Raw genomic sequence first — 23,227 nt, forward strand, 5'->3', positions numbered from 1 at the left:
CAGTACTCCAGGAGGGGTCTCACGAGAGTGGAGAGGAGGGTTAGAATCATCTCCCCCAACCTGCTGCCCACGCTTCTCTTGATGCAGCCCAGGATAATAGTTGGTCTTCTGGCCAAGTTGGCTCCTACTTTTTGCTGCCACGAGCATGTATAAATCACAGCAGCCTTAACTTGTGCTCTTGTACCTCTGCCAAGGTAATTAGTACAGTGCACATTTTAAGAGAGTTATTTCTCTCTCCAGAGCAGCCTGCCAGCGCCTCGGCATGCGCAGCGCTGTCTGCCCACCTTAAAATGCTTTATCAGAGCAGTTTGGTTTTGTTTAAGGAAAATGCTGAGGAAGGCAAGAAATTAATGAAGGGCTGTCAGGCTTCTTATACGGAGCCCAATGTGTCCCCAGGGGAAGAAGGACAGAGCGATGGCTCCGAGTGCCTTTGGAGGAGCAGTTTTCCTCCAGTGGCCATTCTAACAGTTGCAGCGCTGATGCTGTCAACTCCAGCATTTCCAAACCCCTCAATAAAGCACCCAAAACCTTGAAGGTTGTGACAAAAGAGGAGGAAGGTGAAAATCAGTTTGTGTGCATCCCCCACAAGACTGTGGGATGTAAGTGCTGATATTTATTACATTAAAACAAGTTATAGAAATGTTCTTGATAAATCAACTGTTAAGCTGGATCCTAATTGTGGATCCAGATTCTGCACTAATGTTACCGGATGTTTTTCTTTCATTATCCAGGTGCATAGTGGCTTTTTTGGATTTACTTAAATGCACCATTTTTAATGGCCCTTCTCATACACAACTTCTGCCACTGGGTTTCACGTAGGAGTTGCTGCGTTGAGCCCTGTACACAACGGCAGGCCCATTAAGTAGGTACGCAGTCCTGCCCTGAGAATAAATGCTCATCTGGCAGGAGATTATTTTACTTGCTTTTGACAATGGCAGTCATCCAGTGGGACACAAATGGGGACTGTCTTATCATCTGCTTTGCAAGGAAAAGAGAGATTTCTGATTCATTTGAACCACAGTGGATTCATCATAACGCTGCAAATTTCAATAGAGTTCTTCCAGGTCAGTATGGATCTGACGCAGATCAACATCTCACTCAGCATTTAAATTATTTATCAAGCACACTGGCTCTTCAGAGCTAACAAAACATTGCTCCTTTCACCCTCAAGTGTTGAGTTAGTTCAAATCACCTCCAGGGCAGCTGGCTGCCTTTGGGTTATAAATAACTTGAGCATTTCATTTCTTACAGTTCCCCTCTCTTGCTCTGTTGTTGCCACAGTGTGGTGTTTCAGCTAGATCTTTGGTCTGTTTATAATGGCTGTCTGTCTCCAATTAAATACTTTATTAAGGTTGATTGATTCAGGGTTTAAGAAAAAGGTAGGAAAAAGATAATTTCAATATCAGTGAAGTATGTGAAAGAATACTTTACACCGTAGACTAAAGATAAAATTAATAAATTTCTATATAAGACAGTAGAGGCAGAAAGGCCTGTTTAACTGTGAGCAGGATGGGTTTGCTAAAACCTTGGACCAGCCTTAGAGGTAAATCTGTCAGTTTCCAACATTGGCATTAAAACCCGAAGGGGCATCTTTGCTGGCATATCTGCATAGAGAGGGACAGACTACTGTGTACAGCATCAGCTGGACATGAGGGATCTCGGACACACGAGTTTTATCGGTGCATTTGCTTAATGCAGTGCTGGATGTGTTTTTCCCACATCTGCAGGGCTGGAGGAGTCCTGCCTTGTCAGATTGACTGTCCTGCTGTCTGCAGCACTGGAAGGATGCACCTGGAGTGTTTTAGCTCAAACTAGGCAAAGGACGTTCAGTGTCCTGCTTGTCCTGGGACTAGGTATTCTGAGAAGTCTGATTATAAATACTGAAAACCAGGACAGGACTGTTGTTAGCCTTAGGCAAGGTAAACAATTTGCTGTGGGCAGCAAAATCGCTTGCAGAAGTGAGGAAGGGAAAGGTTCTCCATGTGTTTCTGCAACAGCAGCATGTCCATGTGCAGCGGCTCTGCTGCAGGGGTAGAATGACTCCCAGACATCCTCTTCGTTGTGCCTGGGGACACAGAGCATGGCACAACCCACAGACGCATCCTGCCCTCTACTTGATAGATCTGTGGGCACCCTTGTCCTGCTTTGCACCAGTTCTTCCTCCCCATTGTGCTGCAGAACAGGTCCATGCAAGTGGCTGGTTGCTCCCCAGTTGTACAACAAACCTTTCCATACAGCTATGATCTTTTGCACAATATAGACATCACAGGTTGGGCTCAAAGCCCGTCCTGATGCCATGAAGGTGTCTGGGTAGGTGTTGTCACCTCTTATGTGTCTCCAGATCTCAGGGCTCTGCTGTGCCCACATATCTGCAGATTCTCTGCACTGCCTCTCTGCTGTCTGGGAGACACTAAAGCTGGTGTAAATGGCTTGTGTAAGGTGTTGGGTGAGAATGATCCAAAAGGATGACCACAGCAGTGAAGCCAGTATGGAGAAGACTCTTGGATGGGGAGAGGGAGTGCTGATGGCTGACAGGGACTGATGCTGTGTGGATGTAGGGTGTAGCCCATGAAAGCTCCTTTTACCACTTGTATAGGAGAGCACAGAAGGACTCATGGCTGTGTAATAAAGCTATTCCTCTGGCTGAACACCCAAAAGCATGCAGAGGGAGGCCAGGATATCTTCACGGATCAGTGTAGGATCAACTGCACTGGCTTTCTGTGAAGAATTCCTCTTTGTTGAGGATAGTGCCAATCTTCAGAAGTGGGTTTACATATCCGTGAATGAACTTCTCTCATGGTAATGCTTACCTGCTTGAAAACTTAATAGGGCAAGTCTTAAACAAGACATTTTCCTTCTTCTCCCTCCCTGTTTCTTACCTTCCTGGCAGAGGTGGGTCCGATGGTCATATGTCTCTTTTCTTGTTCTCCATTAGGCTCTGTGGCTATCCTCCTTTCTATGATGAAAATGACTCCAAACTCTTCGAGCAGATCCTTAAGGCAGAGTATGAGTTTGACTCTCCATATTGGGATGACATCTCCGAGTCTGGTAAGAAGCTACTGCTCATTTAAGTGCAACAACCATGCATGCATGCCTGCCTCTTGCAGAATGCACCCTCCATCATGTGTGGAGTTCCTTTTAACTGAAAACCATTGGGAATATGCATTTGTTTCAGCTCTAGTAGTTATGGGACATTATTTCTGCAGAAAAGCAAATTAAGTACCATTTTGTCCAAAGCACAAAAAAGTAGCTGGAACAGAAGATGAATATAGCAGAATGTCCCAAGAAGACAAAGCAGTTTCATTTCTCCATCATATCCAGATAAAATGCAAATTATTTGTGTCATTAATAATAAGGTGGCAAATTAGTTTGGCTCTGTTACTGAAACTGCGCTGCAAGTCTGCAGCGTATACAGCAAAGAACCCAAGAAATTAATGGCTTCCAAATGAGGCGAGTAGGCAGATTCAGAAACTGGGAGTACTGTCTGTGTGGTCGGATCCAGATAGCTGCAGATATGCTCACCCAGTTCCCCACCCAGTGCTGAAACCATTTAATCCGTAGCTCTAGTCAGTCTGGCAGGGAGGCAGATATACTATCCTGTCAGAGGAAAATGTGCATAAAGGCTTCTGGCTCCAGCACGGCTCACAGTCTGCCAGCATCAGTGTCTATAGGTGATGGCCAGGGCATGTTCAGCATTGCACCCTGCATGCGTCCCTGACGTGCTGTGTGGTCTCCAAGACATCACGCAAGCTCAGTGTCCTTGCTCTGTCCAACCTGGAGGAACATCTGCCATTTCACGCAGGAGAAGAAATGAATTCTAGAAACATTTCATAAGATAAAAATATCACTAGAAATGCAGTTTTCTGATTCATTAGTACTACTGATTAAGGCAGGGAAGATATTTTTTAAAAGTGCTTTATTTTAAAGATGATTATGTATCCTGTTATCTCTGCACAGAACAACATTTCACACTGCTTACATCTGCAGGCCAGATATCATTGTGATGGATTGCTTAAAAACATATGTGATGAGAAGTTTTTTTTAAGCCCATAAAGGTTTTCTGAGAAAATATGAAGGTCTGCTGGCAGACCCCTTTGCATCTTGGAGGGAAAGTACATCACCTAAATCAGCACAAAAAATTTTCTGCCATATTTGGCTTTGCTATGGCTCCTTCAGCTACTCCCTCCTGAAACTACTTGATGTACATCATGCTGCAATCTCCCTTTCTTCCATTCTAGTGTCGATTAAAAACAGACTACCTCATGCCCAAGGGAGACCATTTTCCTCAGTGACTTGTTTGTTAAACACACGACATGTCCTCACAACTGCCCATGTGTGTGATTGCTTGGAGTTAGCAATTAGAAGCTCCTCTTACTGTGATATCTGACCTCCTCCTTGCCTTTCCCACTGAGTTTTCCAGCATCTCCAACAGATGTGGCCATATTCAGACCACTAAGATGGTCAGAGGCATTTGACTGACCAGGGAGCTGCAAGCTGGCAGGCTTGAACTCTGCTGACTCTGAATTATTCATCCCACACCTAAATATACTTGCAGGAGTAGATGCCTTTAGCTTTTATCTGCCATACTAAATAGCTTGGATTTAGTCCTAAGTCACTTTGGTTTTATCTGTACTAATAAATGACAAGTGACCCAGGGAAATTTCTAGTCCAGTGGCCAGATGGCACTTGGTAGCCTAGTTAGTGTTGTTGGCTGATCATCCTGCAGCAGAACTGAGCATCGATGCTATTGCTTTAAATTATTCTCTCTTTTTTTTTACAGCTAAAGACTTCATTCGGAATTTGATGGAGAAGGATCCTAATAAAAGATACACCTGTGAGCAAGCAGCACGGCACCCTTGGTAAGCAGCAGTCACTGCTGTGTGAAACCCTCAGAACAGAGAACATCGTTTTACATTCTTGGGGGGAAGTGTTTGTTCTGTCAGATAGTATACTGACCTCTACTAAATAACTCAGTGCTCTTGTTCTTATAACCCCCGCCTTTGTCCTCCAGATCTTCCTGGAAAACCATGATGGACTTTAATCTCACGCACCAGCCTGTTGAGTAGCTGTGTAAGGATTCTGTGAAATGCTGAATTATGTATGTTGACTCTAGCACAGCAGTGGGATGTGCCAAAATGATTGAACCCAGAAATCATAGTGTGGGGCAAAAGATCAAATTCTGCAAGTGTGCAGAAAGCTGGATACCAACCTGTACAAAAGGTCTTCGACAAGATAATATCAGAGCACTTAAGAACTCCCCCATGAAGTAGGGAGTCCACCTCCCGCTTGCAGTAATGACCTGCTTTCACATGCTGTTCATCCTCTCTTGTTGAATGGAAGAGACAGGAAACCCTAGAGGGGGATAAGCTGGGTCTGAACTGGCTATAGCAATGTTTTCTCTCTGCAGTGACTACAGAAAAGTACCTGGTCTGACTGTGTTTGTAATTTAGACCACTGTTAAGTGCTTTAAATTAGATGCTGCCTTTGCACATGGATGACTTCACCAATGTTACCCAAGGATTATGTAGCTAAAACTCATGTACTTTTGACCAATTCTGAGTGACTGGGCATCACCCCACACTATCAGCTGCACCTGCAAATGGGCTCTGGATAGAAGTCTTTTAGGGCAGGGATCATTATATATGAAGCAAGATATTATTTTGGTTGCTATAATAGCTGCAAGAGAAAGGAGTCAATGACATGAGGTTTTCACCCCAGGTGTGCATTAGACTGTGTTTTTATGCTATCGCAATTACCACAAATGCCATTTCCTTTTGCAGTTTCTGGAGCACTGGGTGGATAAGAACATCAGACTGTGCATTTGCAGGGGAACAGAAGGTTTTCCTCAGTGTCCATAGCTCCTCAGAAAAACCACAGAACCAGTGTCATAACTAGCTCAACAGCTTGATGGACCACAAAACCACCCTGGTGATGCAATTTGAGCCCAGGGATAAGCCTCGAGCAGTGTAGTTCAGTATAAAACACATGGTAGGAAAATCACAGGCATAGAAGTTATCAGTGAGTTTTAAGGTAGCGCTGCTTTCTGCTGGGAGTTGGAGACATTCATTCAGAGGATGGAGTCTGGATCCCTCTGAAGCTGGGGAGCTTTATCAGAGGACTCTGGTCATTTCTTCCTCAGCAGACATGGATTTTGGACACACTCCTTGACCTTTCTAGCTCTGAAGGGGCAGAACTTGGTACCCAGCTTAAAATCATGTTAAATTTCAAAGCAAAGTGAAACTTACAGCAGTAGCTCTACAACAAATACTTTGGTTTGGCTTCAAGGTGTTCATGCTTCTCTCTCTGACTCTCACTACTTTGTCTCATCTCACTGCTGCTCTCAGTCCTGGGATTACATGGGAAGTAAATCCTTTCAAAGGCTTTTACCATTCTATTACTTGCTGATAAAGTTTTACCAATACACAAGCTGATGAATTACCCCCATCATTAATTAAGAGTTTGGCACTCATGAAGTTATGACTACAGAAGTGGTAGGAATACAGTAGGAATGGGGTACCAATGTCTGGCTGCAGATTGTCAGTCACTGTGATTACAAATTGGGCTGAAGACTGAGGCTCGGCCTTTACGATTAAAAACTTTTAGGAAAGGTTTGGGATGCAGAAGACAATGTAAATCGTTGAGAAAAACAAAGTTCTTAATTTTTATCCTCCATGCCATTGACAATGAGATACATTTTACCGATGGTTATTAGCTGCGTCAGTGCCTGGCATCAATGCAAATGAGAGACGAGGAGAAGTCAAGACCTGAGCCTGCCCTTTTTCCAGTGTCCTGTCAATAACTGCATTGTCTGTGTGACAAAAAGGAAATTTGGGAAATAAAATCCAGCTTTTGTGAGATGAAAAAAAAGATACATTTCTAAATGATACTGACCTGAGCCTCAGGAAATTAAACAAGTTACAAAAGTCAGTATTAGAAATACAGAATAAACAATGGGAATGCAACTCCCAGCAGAGAATGAAGTGACCATTTGTATAACTCAGAGGCAGATTTTCCAAAGCCTTACATCCAAGATACACAAAACATAAGCATCCAGCTCTTGGCCTCGCTACATCTGTGTTGGTTGCTGGAGTGCAACAAAGAAACGTGGCACTTGCAGGACACACAGCTTCTGGGCCCTCCTAAAGGAACAAAATGATAAAAGTGTTTTCATTCCTTTTTTTTTTTTTCCCTTTTTTTTTGCTTTTGCATGTCATGGCTAGGGGCCAGTGGAAACTCACAGGCTGCTCCATATTTTTTTCTATTTTCTACAAAATCTAATCTTCCATTTAAAAACAACCCCCCCCAAAAAGGATTTTCCTCCATTTTTGTGGCAGGGGGACTTCTTCTGCCAGGCTGACTTTGCAAGGCAGAGGTTCGTTTGCAGGGCTACCTCCCTACCATGTAAAGCATTGATCTTCAAGATCTCAGACATGAAAATGGCACTGCAGTAGGGAGGGTTAAAATATTCACCATGTTTCCATACCTCATCCCAAATCCACTTCCCCTTGACAGAGACAACGTGCCAGTGGATTAAAGAGCAGGGCAGTTGTAGAATGAAAGCAAAACATGGAGGTTTCCAAAGATATGACTTCGGTTCTGCCTTTGTCCTCCTCAGAGAGCTCTTGAGCAAAACTCATTACCTCATTCCTCCTTGCTCTGAAAAGTTTCCTGTAATATAAAGGTTGCAGTTATGGACCTCTCTGGAGAGTGATGCAGTGATTTTTTTGGAGGATTTGGATCCTGGAGTGATAAATGTTACTAAAATGCCTTTTTGGATAACTGAGGCTACTCACCTAGATATTATCTATTATTTCAGACTTAGTGCTAGGATCTCCTTTTGCCAGGCCATTGCTCAAGAAGCATTTTCCACACAGATTGCTTATGCAAAGAAATAATGAGGTTTTCACTGGTTCTTTCTCATTCTAATCATTGTCTCCATTGCAATGGCATCTTTCCCTGCCCTTTGAAGGAGGGGAAGGGCTTTTCGGTGGAGGAGGAGGAGGAGACCTCTTTGCTTCCTCTCAATGGTCAGCTGTGTCATTCCCTTGGCCTGGACATATTTAAACTTCCAACAAGTCCAGGTGTGAGTTCCTCTCTCTCATAGTTGCATTCACTGTTGCAGCAGTTGGAGATAAAGGTACAAGTCGGAGATAAAGGTGCAAGTGTTTAGCCAATGGAGACAGGCTATCATGACTTCTGTAATGGGGACATGCTGTATCACCTTTTCATATGAGCATGTACTTTTCAGCATATATTTGTTAGAAGCATCACCTTCCATAGTGTCTACATAGTATTGTCTTCTCTGTGTGTGATCAAGAGTAATGAGGTACATAAGACTTAGTGGAAAGAGAAGGTCAGAGCAGACTTCAAGTGGTCCCATAAATGATACACTCTTGTGGAGTGCTTACACTTCAAGTAGGCCTTAATGACAACCCATAAAAAAGTATTTTTTTGTCTGCAGGATTGGTTCTGCAGAGCAATGTGACTGAAGAAGCATCTTTGAACCCTATAATTCACATGAAGTCAAACTCTGATTCCACTGAAATCAATGGGAGTTTTGCCATTGACTTTGATGAAGGTCAGGGTTTGGCTCCTTGTCTCCACAGCTAATCACAGAATGCCTACATAAGTCACTGGTGCTGTGCAAATGGTAGATAATTAGTATATATGATGAGGTGGCTCCGTGTAGTGACATTTTCCAGCTTTCCCATTTTCTTCTTCCTGTGAAATCTTTTCCTGCACTATCAGATCATTGGCCACAAATTAGGAAGAAATCTATCAAATCATGAGTACTTAACACATACGTTATAGTCTGTTGGTGATAAAAGTAGTTAAGTGTGCATGAGCTGGCTACCTGGCCATGAGATTTTGTTGTTTCAATATATAACATTTGTGAAGAACGAACTGATTCCAAAATATATCTCTTATTTTAATTTCCATGGTTTTATTAAAAACTTCCAAACAAGATTTTCAAGAACTGGATCTTGCAAGTTATTACATTTGTCTCTTTAAGGTTTATAACCTCTTTGAATTTCGGGAAACTGCTCAAGAACAGCCAGCTATTCACATGACTAAATGTTTGTACAGGATCAGACCCTAAAAAAAGTAAATACTTCTTCCCAATGGCCCACTTTTCTGTGCTGTATCTGCTCCCCACATGCTTGCATTTACGTGATGTTTTGCTATTTATAATCAAATGGCCTTGGCAGGGGGACAGTATGTTAAACTCGGAGTTGGCAGAAAAGGAGGCTAATAATTGCAGTGAAGTATGGTAGCTGAAACAGTACAATATGTAAGACTTGTTGGTATAATGATTACACCCCAGCCTGTACAATCTGTCCATTTATACAGATTTCTCCAGTTTAATATGCAGGTGACTTATGCTTTCCATTGGAAAAGTTATTTATTTTACAGTGTATCTTTCACTGAGGTTTGCACTGTTTATGGTGTGTTGCAAAGGTTCTGCTTAGTTGTTCCACTGTGACTTTTCAACAAGACGTGGAAAATTAAGGTAACAAAAGAGTGGGGGTAATTTGCTGCAGCTTGATATATTTTAATGTGTCCCTGGCTCATATTAATGACAGCAATTAAGTTTATTAAATATATTGCCATGTCAGAACCCACATCCTGTTTAGGGCAGTCGCTCAGGCTGCAGTGATTAAGGGTGAGCAGCAGAAACCCGAGGACTTATTTTTTCCAGCTATAGGATCACACTGTGCTCTCTGTCAGGTCAAGCTGGGTCCTGAAGCCCCAAATTCAGCCTCCAGGCTCTGGTCAGAGGGGAAGAAAACAGTTCTCAGAGGGTGAGGAGAAGTTCCGACAATTAGGAAGCTAGTATAGGAATTGGAAGGCATGGTGTGAATTTATTTGCTCTGTCATGCGTTTCCCAAGTGACTTTAAATGGGATTTAGAGCTGTGTGCTGAAGCCACTAACAGCATCAAAGGCAGCCTGGGACACGCGCATTAAAGGGTGGTGTATGTATTGCCTCCCTGTATAGACTGTATAGGGGAAAAGAAAGCTATGGCACCTGAATTAGACACTTGTGTCCACGGGTACAAGTGTGGACTTCATCTTTCCCCACTGCTCATAGAGAGTGGATACTTGGGAAGTGCTGATGTCCATCTCCACCTACGCAGAAGAATCGCAAAGCTTTGGCAAGGATTGAGCCTCTGCAAATTGTGACCATGACCCTGCGTGTTTATGATGTGCCAGAGAGCATGAGCCAGATAATAATTTCCACCCAGGGAAAGGACATGGTTTACAAATAGCTCAGTTCTCAGACAATGTTGTTTGAAGTGTGAAAAGGGTTCCCTGAAGGGAACTGCTGATGTTTACAACATTAAATCAAACTCTTATTGAGTTCATCCCTACACTCTATTTATTTTGGAGGATCACTGATACAGTATGTGTGTGTGTATATTTATACACATGCGTGTGTGTGTATATATGTGTGTATGTGTAGAAGAGTTATGAACCTTCAGCATTATCCATTACAGCTAACTCTTTGTTTCCTGTCCTCATACTCAAGAGTATTTCCAAGCACTGTTTGGCCAGCACAACGTTTGAGTTGGCTGCCTTCAGTATGAAGGTTCAGAAAATAATGGTAGATGAAAGACTCTGCCTGCCATCGTGGGCAGGGAGGATGCAAGAGACATATGCTTGCAGTTTGCTAACAAAGAACCATCCAAAAGGAAATTTACAGTTTTTGTCTTTGTTGGAGGTTCCTCTCAAAGCTTAGAAGTGCTGTGGCCAGATAAATTGCTGTGATAGCTCTGAACCAAGATAGACAGCTAAAATGAATTAGATACTAGGAAATAATATTTGATCATTAGATTAAAGTCCTCTCATGTGCAGGGCCAGATTTGTTCTGGTTATTCATGAGAAATATCCTTCTTAGCTTCAATAGAAGTATTTGTGATGGAGACTCATCAAATTGTGGTCCCTGGTATCCAATTCTGTGTGTTGAGACAGTTACATATTTACAACTGGATTTAAGACCAGCTTCAACATGAAGTTCCCCAAACCATCATCAAGATGTAGCTGCTTTCAGGTGTTGCAAAATGGGGACCCCGAGAGAAAAGCCAGATTCCAGTGAGACTAATCAATCCTTGCTTGGTTCTGGATGATCCTCAACATGATAACAGATCACACATTATCCTGGTTTAATTTTCTTTTTGTATATCTGTGTGGTAGGTAGAAGTAATATCTGTTACTTGGCCAACTGGTGTAGTTGGTAAAAACAAGCTTCAGTGCTGGCACTGTTAACTTCAAAGTTAACTGCAAATCCAAGAACTATTGCTTAGGGTTGACTAGATATGCATCAGTTTGATCATCTCTGAAACAGATGACTGTATCTCAGAGAACGTGGAACTGATACCTGTAGGAGAATGGTATATGGTGCAGGAGAGGGAGATAGAAACAAAGAAAGATGGTAAGGTGGTTTTGTCCTAAAAGGAAAAGCAAGATGGTTTATAGCCTGTGGACTTGGAGAGTTAGGGAAAGGTGGAAGGGCAATTATAATGTGCTCTAAAACAAGCATCTCTATTAAGTTTCATGCATTATCTTCTCAGTATGGGAACTAAAGTTCATGATTAAATATATTCTGTATAGATGTGATGCTCATGATAACTACCTCGGAGTGGGTTTGTGTGCCCAAAAGCTTATGTCATTTTTCAAATTCTAACAGTTGATCGTATAAAAGATTTGACTTCTACCTGCTCACCTCCACCTCTCTTGCCTGGATCCTTAAACCACCACATCTCCAGCAAGACATCAACAGCAAGTGGATATTAACATTTCTTTTGTTTTCCTAGAAGTAAAACTATACTATAAACACTTTAATGCCATGAGTATTTTATAAAAGTTTGAAGATCCTCTAAGGCAAAATACAGTAAAAAAGCAGAGTCCTCGTGTTACAGCATTGCACTGTTAACAGACTAGTTCTTCAGAGGCGGCTTGGAGAACGATCCCTCACCTGGCTTTGGCAGCCAGGGCTGCGTTTTTGGCCACACCATTCAGCATACCAGCACGTGTCTGAACAGATCCTGCTGTGCTAAATTAGCCCCAGCATGGCTGTTGTTTCACTCTGATTAAAAACTAGCATCTGCAAAGCGCTAATGGTGCTGAAGAGACCTTAGATGTAGGATAGTCCCCATCACTGTGGTGTCTGAAGGCTTCACAGGATGTCTGTCCATCTCCTTATGAAGTTAACATGTATTATTCTGCCTATTTGGGAAACACTCAAATACTGAGACTTTTTTTTCTGGAATTACCAGAATTGCATAGTGAACACAGAGTTAGTGGTGGTAGAAGGCAGTTCGTGAGCTACTGGAACCAGCAGTTTCTTAATGAAACCACCAGCATTTCCGAAAATGATCTTTAAACTTAAGAAAATATATATAGCCTTTATCTGAGCTACATGCCCGATTAAAATTCTCATCTAGCAAAAATGCACTTGCAAGTCCTTCTGGAGGCTGGCAGGAAAGATCTTCTGGAAGAGCTGGCAAGGGTATTATACCCCAAGAACTCATTCTGCCCATGTTTCCAAAATAAAATTTGACAAGTGGGAAACATGAGCTGTGCTTATGCAGCTTGTTAACAAACTTGTTCATAAAGCAAAATGCTTCATTAGCTTTAGAGGAAAAATGTTCTTTGCAAATGGAAGTAAATTTTCTCTGTGCAACTTGGTCTTTTTGATCAGTTACTGAATGGATACTTGGACTTGTAGCTGTCTACATATTAAGTGTTCAGCTTAGTTTTCTTCTGCAGATCTGTAGTATGACGGTCAGTGCTCCCAGTTGGCACATGTTGAGGACACTTACCTTCAGCGAGGAAGTGTCCTTGGACAGAGTAGAGCGCTCATGACATTTTGGAGTGGACTGTAGGACCTGTCTGCACTGAAAGACTGAGTGGGTGCAAGGAGAGTGGATGCAAATCTGCACATGCTTGTGTACCTAAGCTAACGAGCTGTGCAGGGCAGGCAATACACCCAGAGTCTTATCAGGCTGCTGGGTCATCTCATAATAGAAGTTACCCGGAGGCAGTCAGGGACACTCTGTATCATGTCATTCGGGTCATGTAGGTGTGGCTGTGGTAAAGCTGTGGGAGCTACTTCACGTGATGGTTTCATGCTAGAGAAATACAGAAAATGCACTGTATGGCAAGGCAAGGTGGGCTCTGTGTCCATCTGGGAGCATCTACTGCATGGGATCCATCAGGTTCTGTGCTGGGCCTGGCAGTATTGCCTGTAAGAGACAGAGGATGGAACAGTGAACATGATGCTTAACCTAGATGCTGCCTCAACAAACTTTTAGCTGCCTGGCCCCAGTGGGAAATCCAGACCAACCTGACTTCATGTCAGTGGGAGAAATTATCAGAAGGAATCCTCTTCAGAGGGAGATCTGAAGATCTTCCAGTTCTCAGTCAAACACCACTCCTTCTCCATCAATGGCATAGGGACCCAGGAGAGGATGTCAGGTGCCATTTGGGAGCCATGCTTTGCTCATGATACCCGTTCTTCTGTATACATGAGATAGAGGTTATGTGGCAATGGCAGTCAGCCAAGTACCCTGCCCAGTTGCAGGTGGGCTACCCTGACTGGGAACCCTGCTCCTTCCTGCCCACAATCACACTGGTTCCAGTACTCTTGAATAACTCACTATAGATCAGCTCTGTTGCAATAGGACGGGATTGGTGGCTCTCCACTCTTTGGAGATGGAAGATTAGTCTCTCACCTTACTCCCAAGAGTAAGTAGTTCCTCTCATCTCTTTTCATTTCTTGGTTGAGTGTTACCAGCAGGAAGAAGGGGAGCAATTTGGAGGAGACTGGTCCCAGAGAGCACTTCTTAGATATGCCATTGACCCGAAGGTAGAAAAACCCACCCTGTCCTTTGAAGAACAGGGTTGCAGTTTGGAACAACCTGGGCAAAATGAAAGGAATGTCTCCAGTTCATGGGACATATAAATGGAAACAGCAGGCTGGGGTATGTAAGCAAAGTTTAATCTTTTGAGAAACACAAAGCAATGCTGCCATTCTGCTGCCTTAGTTGGAAAATAGTGAACACTTTGGGTACCGCCCTCTCAGAAGGATGTGGACTTGTTGGAGGAAGTCCAGGGAAGCTCACTAGATCAGAGGATTAGAAAATATGAGTTATGAAGAAACAGCGAGAGTCAGTTTGTTTAGTCTAGAGAAGAGAAGACATAGAGAAGACATGATAACAGTCTTCAAATATGTGAAAGGATGCTTCAAAGACAAAGGGAATAAACGATTTTCCACGTCTTCTGGGAGACAGTGGGGCACTGTCATAGGTTGCCTGAGGAGTTTCCATCTTTTGGAGATCCTTAAGGACTGGTTAGCCAAATATCTGTCAGAATTATTTTGACAGAGCTAGGGCTGGGGGAAAGGACTAGATGACTGTTGAGTCCCCTGAACCCTCTGATTATTTTATTGGAGATCCCAGGACTGGGAAGCTCTGGGCCTGATGGATTCTTCAATTTCTTTTAATTTTTTATTGCTAATGGACATTGGGTTTCTATCCTGTGGCCAAAAAAATTACTTCTGAAAACATCACATAAAACATAGGTTTGCTTCCTGCCTTCACCTACATTAGTGAGTACTAATTACCCCAGTACATGGCCCAACATCTGTTCACTATGATGCCTTCTCTTGCAACAGATCTCATGCCTTGAGGGGTTAAAAGAAATAATTGTGTTTACTGGAGATTTGAATATATCTTTATCTGTTCAAGCAACTGTGCAAGATCAGTTAAGTTTTTAGGTTGAGTGTTGTTCAGCTTAAGTTATTTATGCAGCCTGTGCTGCTTTAGTGAGCGTCCATGTATCTGCTTTACTGTAAATCTCCATTAATCATGATGAATGGCTATGTATGTTGCAGGGTGGCAGGAAAATCTCCAGTGCAAACAGAAATCAGACAGCTTGGAGTGGCTCTGGAAGCTGCTGCATGGTTGAGGTTAAAAGTAGTCTCAGCCTGTTGATGTTAAATCTTTAGTTGTAAAGAAAAAAAAAGGTAGAATGTTTTCATCCAGGGCTGTAATGGTGATAGAAAGCAGCCACGCACCAACAAAATAAGGTCGTACCTCTTTGTAGCTGCCAGACTTACAAGCCTTATCTATGCTCGCTTTTATTGCCCCAGATTTTCCACCACTGCTGCCAGCAGAATCAGCGGTAGGAAGTTTGAGCCCTCGTGTGAGTGAAATCATCATAACTACAGAAGCAATCACACCTTGGACCAGCTTTCTCCATTGAGGAGAAGAAGAGTATTCAAGGAGAGCAAAAGATCTCTTAAAACTTGTCTTGTTTGTCCATTTCAGGATTGCTGGTGACACAGCACTCAGCAAAAACATCCACGAGTCAGTCAGTGCTCAGATTCGGAAGAACTTTGCGAAAAGCAAATGGAGAGTAAGTGACTTGTCCTCAGGGGTGACACTTAGACACATAACTCTGCTAATGTGGCAGCCGTTCAGACACCCTTTCAGCATGTTCGTGCTTTTGTGGCCCAAAATTTTGGTCAAAATAGTTAGTCCAGTCTTAGGTTACATGGTCTTGAAGGGCCTTTTAAGGAGGATACTACTAACCAAGTGTATAAACATGAGTGTGGGAGATGGGGCGGGGGCTGCTCATAGCAGAGTTGGGGTCAGCACTGTGGTGGGACATGAAGCAATGCAGACAACCTGTGTGTTGGTGCAAGGAAGGATGTGTCAAATACGACTTTCCTTGTGGGCTGCTGCATCCCAGCTGAGTGCTAGAAGAAATAATGGGGAGTGGGACCAGGCCAGAAGTGCCTATGGTTTAATATGGCTGTTCCTAGCTTAGAAACTAGAAATTGGGAAAAGTTTGAAAGATGGTGGACTCATCCACTTCTGACAACTCTGCTTAGCAAGGAGAGGAGCAAAAGTAACTTTTCCACTTCCAACTTTTTAAAAATTTTTCTCATTTTTGTTTTTCCAGCAAGCGTTTAATGCCACAGCGGTCGTGAGACACATGAGACGGTTACACCTCGGCAGCAGCCTGGACAGCGCGAACGCCAGCGTGTCAAGCAGCCTCAGCCTCGCCACGCCGCTTCCTGACGCAGCCACAAGGAAAGATTGTGAGTAGCCAACAGCCCTGTAAATCTCCCACTGTGGCAACCAAGCAGATTTGCGAGGTCCCCGTTTCCTCCTTGTCCCCCAGGCTGCAGTCCTCACTTCCAGTAGGTTCATCTTTCTGCAAGCAGGTGTTTAAAATAAGGACTGAAAAGGAACTGAGGCCTTCATTTTGAGCTGGCCAAAAAAAAAATGATTCAACTGAAAAAGTTTATGCACTAAAAAAATATGTGAATTTTTAGCTCAGTGCATTTTTAAGAGAAAAACACTGTTTCTTGTAGAGAAAAAGAGCTTTCACTTGGGAAAAAGACCCAGATCCCTACAGCAAAAAAACTTTTGGTTTTGGTTGAAAGCTGAAAAAGTTTACTCAAGCTGTTTATGTTTGAGTTTCCAGTATTATGATAAGACATTTTTCTGTAAAAATTGGCTTAGTTTCCATTTTCATTTTTCATGGAAGAGACTGATCCTGCCAGTCTCACCCAGTTTCCCTCTCCCTGGGCCAAATTAAGCTCCTGTACGAAGAGGCTTATTTGTCTGAGCAGGTCTCATGCTCTGCACACCACAGCGGGACCTGACCTGCTGCCTTGTTTGTTATATGCTATAATTGAGATTTTCAAGCTGCCCAATGGAGTCAGATGCTTGGGGTATATATTTTTTCTGAATGCCAGGGAAGGAGACATGATAGTGAAGGGATCATTTGGAAGATGGAAATGCTTCCTTTGTGATTAAGTCCATTTAATTATACAATCATAGCATGGCTTGGATTTGAAGGAACCTTAAAGATCATCCAGTTCCAACCCCCCTGCTGTAGACAGGGCTGCCAACCACTAGACCAGGCTGCCCAAGGCCCCATCCAACCTGACCTTGAACACTTCCAGGGAGGGGGCATCTACAGCTTCTCTGGGCAACCTGTTCCAGTGCCTCACCATCCTCTGGGTGAAAAATTCCCCCCTGATATCCAACCTAAATCTCCCTTCTCTTAGTTTAAAACCATTTCCCCTTGTCCTATCACTATCTTCTGAGCATTTATTTTATTCCCTTCTGTCCATCTGTAGAGATTTTTATATCATGAAATAGAGGGATGTGGACTTTACAATTAGAGATTATTACAAAATCATAGAATCGTTTGGTTGGAAAAGGCCTTTGAGATCATCAAATCCAACCATACAACAACCATACATTATTATAAAGCGCAGCACCAAAAAGGAATGCTAATAGTTTATGGTATGGCAAGTCAGTGCTTACCTCACTGCGGAATGAAGCTATACCCTGCACTGCTCTAGAAAGCACCTGCTATTCAGGACAAGGGGCAATGGGAAAAAACTGGAACACCAGGAGTTCCAGACAAACCTAAGGAAAAACTTCTTTCCTGTGAGGGTGCTGGAGCCCTGGGACAGGCTGCCCAGAGAGGTTGTGGAGTCTCCATCCCTGGAGATGTTCAAAACCCACCTGGACACTTTCCTGTGCAACTTGTTCTAGGTGACCCTCATTTGGTAGGGGGGTTGGACTGGATGATCTCCTGAGATCCCTTCCAAACCCTGACCATTCTAAGATTCTGTGATTATTCAGGATGGGTTGTGGATGGTGCCATATCTGCCACCCCTGCCTGCCAACTTCGGCTCCTTGATGAGGACATGCCACCAGCCACAGTGCCAACAGCTCTGGACAAAAGCTGTGATTTCTCTTGCTGTCATGGGCATGGTTTCCCCATGGCTGGGGTGGGATCTGCCTTCTGGGTGCTCTGTGAGATGTTTTTCCTGGCCTGTGCCATGGCTGAGCTAGAGCAGAGCCCCTCCTCTCTGCATCTCAGGCCTGATGGGGTTTCATGTCCTGTGCCCAGTTTGTGATGCCCAGTGCCAAATTCTACAGCTGCTACTGAAAAACCATCACTGTGCTCCTGGCACACACCTGGCACCTGCAAAAGAGCAATGAAGGGCTGACTGGCAACTAAGTGCTTCCAGCCGTGCCCTGGTAACGCAGCGGTGCAGAAAACACCTTACAGGGGAGATAGACGCCTTTATTTTGGTTCCTGTCACGGTATGGCTAAGCTGGACCCTAGTTAGGTCTATAGCATCTGATGGCATGCTTTGCTGTTAAACTGGCGGGTGATTAATGTCCATCCATCCATTTGATTAATCTCAAATGTTGTTAATTAATAGCATTGAATAGTAATGGAAAAACATCTGTGAACAAGAAGGGTAGGAAGAGAACAAAGTGTTCTAACTGCTACAGAATCCAACAGGTCTCTGTAAAGAATCCAACCATATTTTGCAGTGATGGAGAAGTCATCTAGGATATGAAGGATAAGATCAGGTGTGTTAAGATAGGTGAAGTTTTTTTCATGTCAGAAATGTAAGGCAGAAAAGTGTTTCCAAGCATCCCAGGTTAAGTCTGGCTTGCCAGACAGTACAGAAGAGCCTCCCTTCCTCAAAGAAATTAATTAAAGAGTAAGGAGATCCTGAAGCCCCAGAGAACCAGTGACGAGAGCCAGCAGCAAATACAAAGAGTGATATTAAGAGGGAGCTGACATATCAATTGCACTCCAAATACCTCCTGTTGGGAAAAAGGAAACCTCTGCAGTCTCTGTCCTGCCTCTTTCTTTCTCAGCAGTTTTCTCTGGGGACAGATTTCTTGCACGAGAAAGATCCCATGCAGCAAGTTACATGAAACAGCTGTGCCACCGTTACAAAATATAATACTGCCTAATGCTATTAATAGACGTTTAATGAGCTCTCCAAATAGTTTCAAACACAGCAATTTCACATCATTGAAGACAATTAAATACAGCCTTTGCCTGAGAGTAGATGATGTTTGGCTGCATCCTAATTCTGGTCTCTGTATTAGGGTGGAGCAGAGATGATGCATCAGGCTGGATTATGCTACCTGTCAGGAAAGTCTAAGTGAATCAGTTGGGATTCCTCTGGTGTATTGGCCTGATTCTCAATCAATGCCTATTTTGTTCTGTTTAGACATGATTGGACTGAACATAATCTAGATCTCTCTTTTTTTAAGGTAATAGATAAATTGCAGCGTGAAGCCAAGATGTCAAATGTCGATATTGCTGGGAAAAGGGATGTGTCCCGGTGTAGGTACAGCATAGTCATCCCTGAGGTTGAAATGCCTCCTTGAAGCACAGAAAAGTAGGCAAAAGTCATAACAAGCATCAACAAGATCCTGAATAGTCAAGGGGCCATATCAAACTTCAGGCAGAGAGTATGTTAATATAGGTTTCATCCATCCTTTATTCACCAGGCTGGAAAAATTAACTGTATTTCTAATCACTCCAAGTCTGCATCTTGTCAGAATGAGGTGACCATATCAGGTCCCCATTCAGCAGCTTTTCTTGTACCAGAACTGCCTTTGCACATCAGTGCCTACAAGACTGCCAAACCGCATGGAGATCTGCATGTGCCGGCAAAATCTAAGGATCTCCCTATTGGGGTCTCAACAGCTGATGGGAGAGGTGTAGTTCATCCACAGAAAGCTCTGGCAAGGATATATTTTCTTCTCTTCATTAATGCTTTCCATAGAAACTGCTGACATTGTGCTGGAATAGCAAAATCTTGAATCTGTCATTCAAAACAGCCTGCTTTGGGTTTTGAGGGGTTATACTTTGGAGAGTTTGGTTTTTAAGGTTGTGGTGGAGGGTTCACTGGAAGCAGACACTTTCTTTAAACATTGGAATTTAGCTAAAATCCATTTTTTAAATAAAAATATAACAGAAGTCTTTTTTTTTTTTTTTTTTCAAAAGGAACTGCCCGGGTAAATTTTGAGTCTAGATACTCAACCTACGTCAACCTACTTCTCTTAGCTGGAAGTCCTGGAGACATACCAACAAAATCTGGAGTGACATAAGCTGTTGCTAGAATAATGTCCAAGTCACAAAAATTTACATTTCTTCTAGGTTTACTGGAATTCATCAACAAATTTGACCCACTGTACTTTTTTATCAGCAGCTTTGCAGGATGCCTGGGGAAATTTTTTTAGTCCAGGTGTACAGTCTGTTCTTTTAGCTAGATGACCATGATGAGAAGTTTAATCATCTTTAACATGCCCATAAGGAAAATTATTCTGAGCAAGTACAATGCTGGAGGGATTTCTGAATCCCACAACTCTGTCTTCAGCCTCCGAAATGTGGAATTGGTCTAGTTGAACACATACCAAAGCTGGACATTTATTCATTGTGAATAAATATGCAACCGCTGGTGGTGGCAGTAGGTGAACGGCCATGGCCAGGAGGGCAGAAGATGCCCCGTGGAGGTACCAAGCCAAGCCACCACTGTGGGAAGAGCAGGAGTGCAGTCTCGAGCTGCGGTCCCCTCCGCTCTGTAGAGTGCTACGAAAGAAACTCAGCTTTGCCAACGTTCCTGCCTCCAAAAATAACATTTCTAACTGTGTTTCTGGCTTTCCTTTTAGGTATGTCTCCATCCACTCTCTGTAGTTTTGTTTCATCTGCTTCTTCAGGCATTTCTGCAGTAGGAGGGGACCGGAGACCCAGACCCACCACAGTGACCACAGTGCACACAGGGAGCAAGTGAGAGCCGGGATGGCGAGGAGCGGGCAGGCGGCTGGGCTGGCAGGTTGCCTCTGCGCGATCCCACCCTGCGGTGCACTCTCAGCGAAGGACTAGAAGAAAGAAGATTTTTTATGGCCATATTTTATACTGCAATTCTGAAATGTTTCATTTATCACAAACTGCAATGACTCCAGGGGGAACGGATCTAACAGTCTCTGGTGCTGTACATATATATACATATATATACATATATATATATATATATATGTGAGTCTAGCAATGTTCTAACTAATGAACACTCATTCTTCTCCCCAGTGATTTACTCTTTTCTCATTGTAGGTAACAGTACATGTTGTATTTTTTTCCATTAACTGCGAACATCTCAACTGGATTATTTAAATAGAGATACTTTTCTGAGCATTATATGTTTTTTTTCTTTTAAAAAGTACTTCCAGTAATGTCCCTCCTTCCAGTTTGCTGGAGGATAGGCTATTTCTGTAGGTAGGAATTGACGTTAACTTTGCAACATGGGAGGATTTCAATGGCACGCCATTTCTTGCTCCTCAAATTGGACTGCAAGTCTGCCTGGTTTTAGCAGAGTTGTTACTGCTCAGATTAAGAAACTGCTGCTTTCCTCCCCTCCTTCTTCTTGAAAACCATGGCAAGAGTTAGAATGCCACCAGCTGGGAGTCAGCTCATTCTCGGTCTATTTCCTGTAGCGCTGGGGATCTGCAGCACCCTTGTTTCAGAGGAGAAGTGGGTACATGATGATGGTCAGGAGCCAACCACAGCTGAGCAAATTAAATGACAGACCATGGTCTCATCCTGCAGCTCCTGTCTCCTTCGAGTTGCTGTGTATTATGAGCAGAAGGAACTAAAAGGAAGATGTGGGGCTGGGAGTTGTAGCCATCCTCTACCACTGACTCGCTGTGCTGCCCTCGACCAAGATATTTAATTCACCAGTCTCCTCCCAGCCTGGCTTCTGGAGCTGGGCACATCCATCCTGAGGGCTTTGTGCCAGAGGTGCTGAGCACCTGCAGCTCCTCAGGGTTTGCTGATGCTCAGCACCTTCCGGATTGGCCAAAACTGTATTAAAAACCAAATCGAAAAGTTTGAACTTTGATTTCTGTGTGCATGGTTTTACCCCCAGGAAGAAGGATGGTGCTTGCACCCCTCTGTGAAGCACTGGCAGGTTCTTGGGTGCAAAGTGCAGGATCTGGTGTAACATTGCTCCATTGACACTTAGCTCTGGCTGAGGAGTGGTGAGGAGCACTGAGCTGGGAAAGTAGGACCACACCAAAAGGCATGGGCACATGCAGGGGCAGTGACGGCACTGCCTCCCCCTCCTCCCCAGAAACTCATATGCAAAAGAAGCTCAATTTCTCCATTTTTTTAATTACTAAATACATGCACTTCCCAGGCCACGTGTGCTGGTGCATTTTTCAGGAACAGCCACCATGACTGTCGTGCAGCCACACATCAAAAAAGCTTGAAATAGAGAGGAAAGTGAATCCACGCAGATTTGCCGAAGGGCTCCAGGTTACTTCTATGCCATTCCCAGCTGTGATTTTCCTTTGAGGAAGAGAGAAGCGAGGTGTGTAGCAGAGGCAAACAGTCTTCCCAGCTGCTGTGAGCCTGTTGCACCCAGACAGGTCCATCCCCAGCCAGAAGCACAAGCCATTCCCACAGTGTGCTCTATTGTCGTGCTTGTCTCATTTACTCTGCACAAGAAATTGTGAAAGCCAGTCACAGACACAGCTGAATGTACCAGGCAACAGTGACTATGCTGGGAAAAGCCATATGATACATATTTTTCATTGAGACTTCAAAACTCTGCTTCAACTTCAGTCAGTTGGCTTTGACCAGCAGATCTGTGATTTCATCCATCGTATTTTGAGCACTAAAAGCTGGAAAAGCAGGTGGGAGTGAGCACTGGCTCTGTTTGAAATAATCTCTCCTTTGGTGGAGACTTAAAGGTGGACACTTAAAGGTGTTGCACCCAATAGTTCTCTAGTTTCCTGGTATTAAGCTGATCCCCATTTTCAGTGGACTGTGGCACAGGAGTGTTGATCTGCTTGAGGGTAGGAAGGCTCTACAGAGGGATCTGGACAGTCTGGGTCAATGGGCTGAGGCCAACTGTATGAGGTTCAACAAGGCCAGATCCTGCATTTGGGTCACAACAACCCCATGCAATGCTACAAGCTTGGGGAGGAGTGGCTGGAAAGCTGCCTGGTGGAAAGGGACCTGGGGATGCTGGTCAACAGCAGCTGAACATGAGCCAGCAGTGTGCCCAGGTGGACAAGAAGGGCAATGGCATCCTGGCCTGTGTCAGGAGCAGTGTGGCCAGCAGGACCAGGGGAGTGATCGTCCCCCTGTACTGGGCACTGGTGAGGCCGCAGCTCGAGTACTGGGTTCAGTTTTGGGCCCCTCACTCCAAGAAGGACGTGGAGGTGCTGGAGCGTGTCCAGCGAAGGGCAACGGAGCTGGGGAAGGGTCTGGAGCACAGGTGTGATGAGTTCATGGCTGAGGGAACTGGGGTTGCTTAGCCTGGAGAAAAGGAGGCTGAGGGGAGACCTTCTGGCTCTCTGCAACTACTTGTAAGGAGGGTGT

The 23,227-nt window shown here is 43.9% G+C and overlaps 1 protein-coding gene across 1 annotated transcript; it reads left to right on the forward strand.

The window, feature by feature from the left end:
- Positions 1–2,659: 2,659 nt before the first annotated feature.
- Positions 2,660–20,970, forward strand: LOC104519602 (calcium/calmodulin-dependent protein kinase type 1D). Its single transcript, XM_010173602.1, has 6 exons — positions 2,660–2,799; positions 2,936–3,048; positions 4,781–4,859; positions 15,331–15,418; positions 15,968–16,106; positions 20,518–20,970. The coding sequence occupies exons 1-6, from the start codon at positions 2,660–2,662 to the stop codon at positions 20,637–20,639; spliced, it is 681 nt and encodes a 226-aa protein (XP_010171904.1). The 3' UTR covers positions 20,640–20,970.
- Positions 20,971–23,227: the final 2,257 nt, after the last annotated feature.

This window comes from Antrostomus carolinensis, unplaced genomic scaffold, assembly GCF_000700745.2.
Source record: "Antrostomus carolinensis isolate BGI_N321 unplaced genomic scaffold, ASM70074v2 scaffold25388, whole genome shotgun sequence".
In the NCBI taxonomy this organism is placed as follows: domain Eukaryota; kingdom Metazoa; phylum Chordata; class Aves; order Caprimulgiformes; family Caprimulgidae; genus Antrostomus; species Antrostomus carolinensis.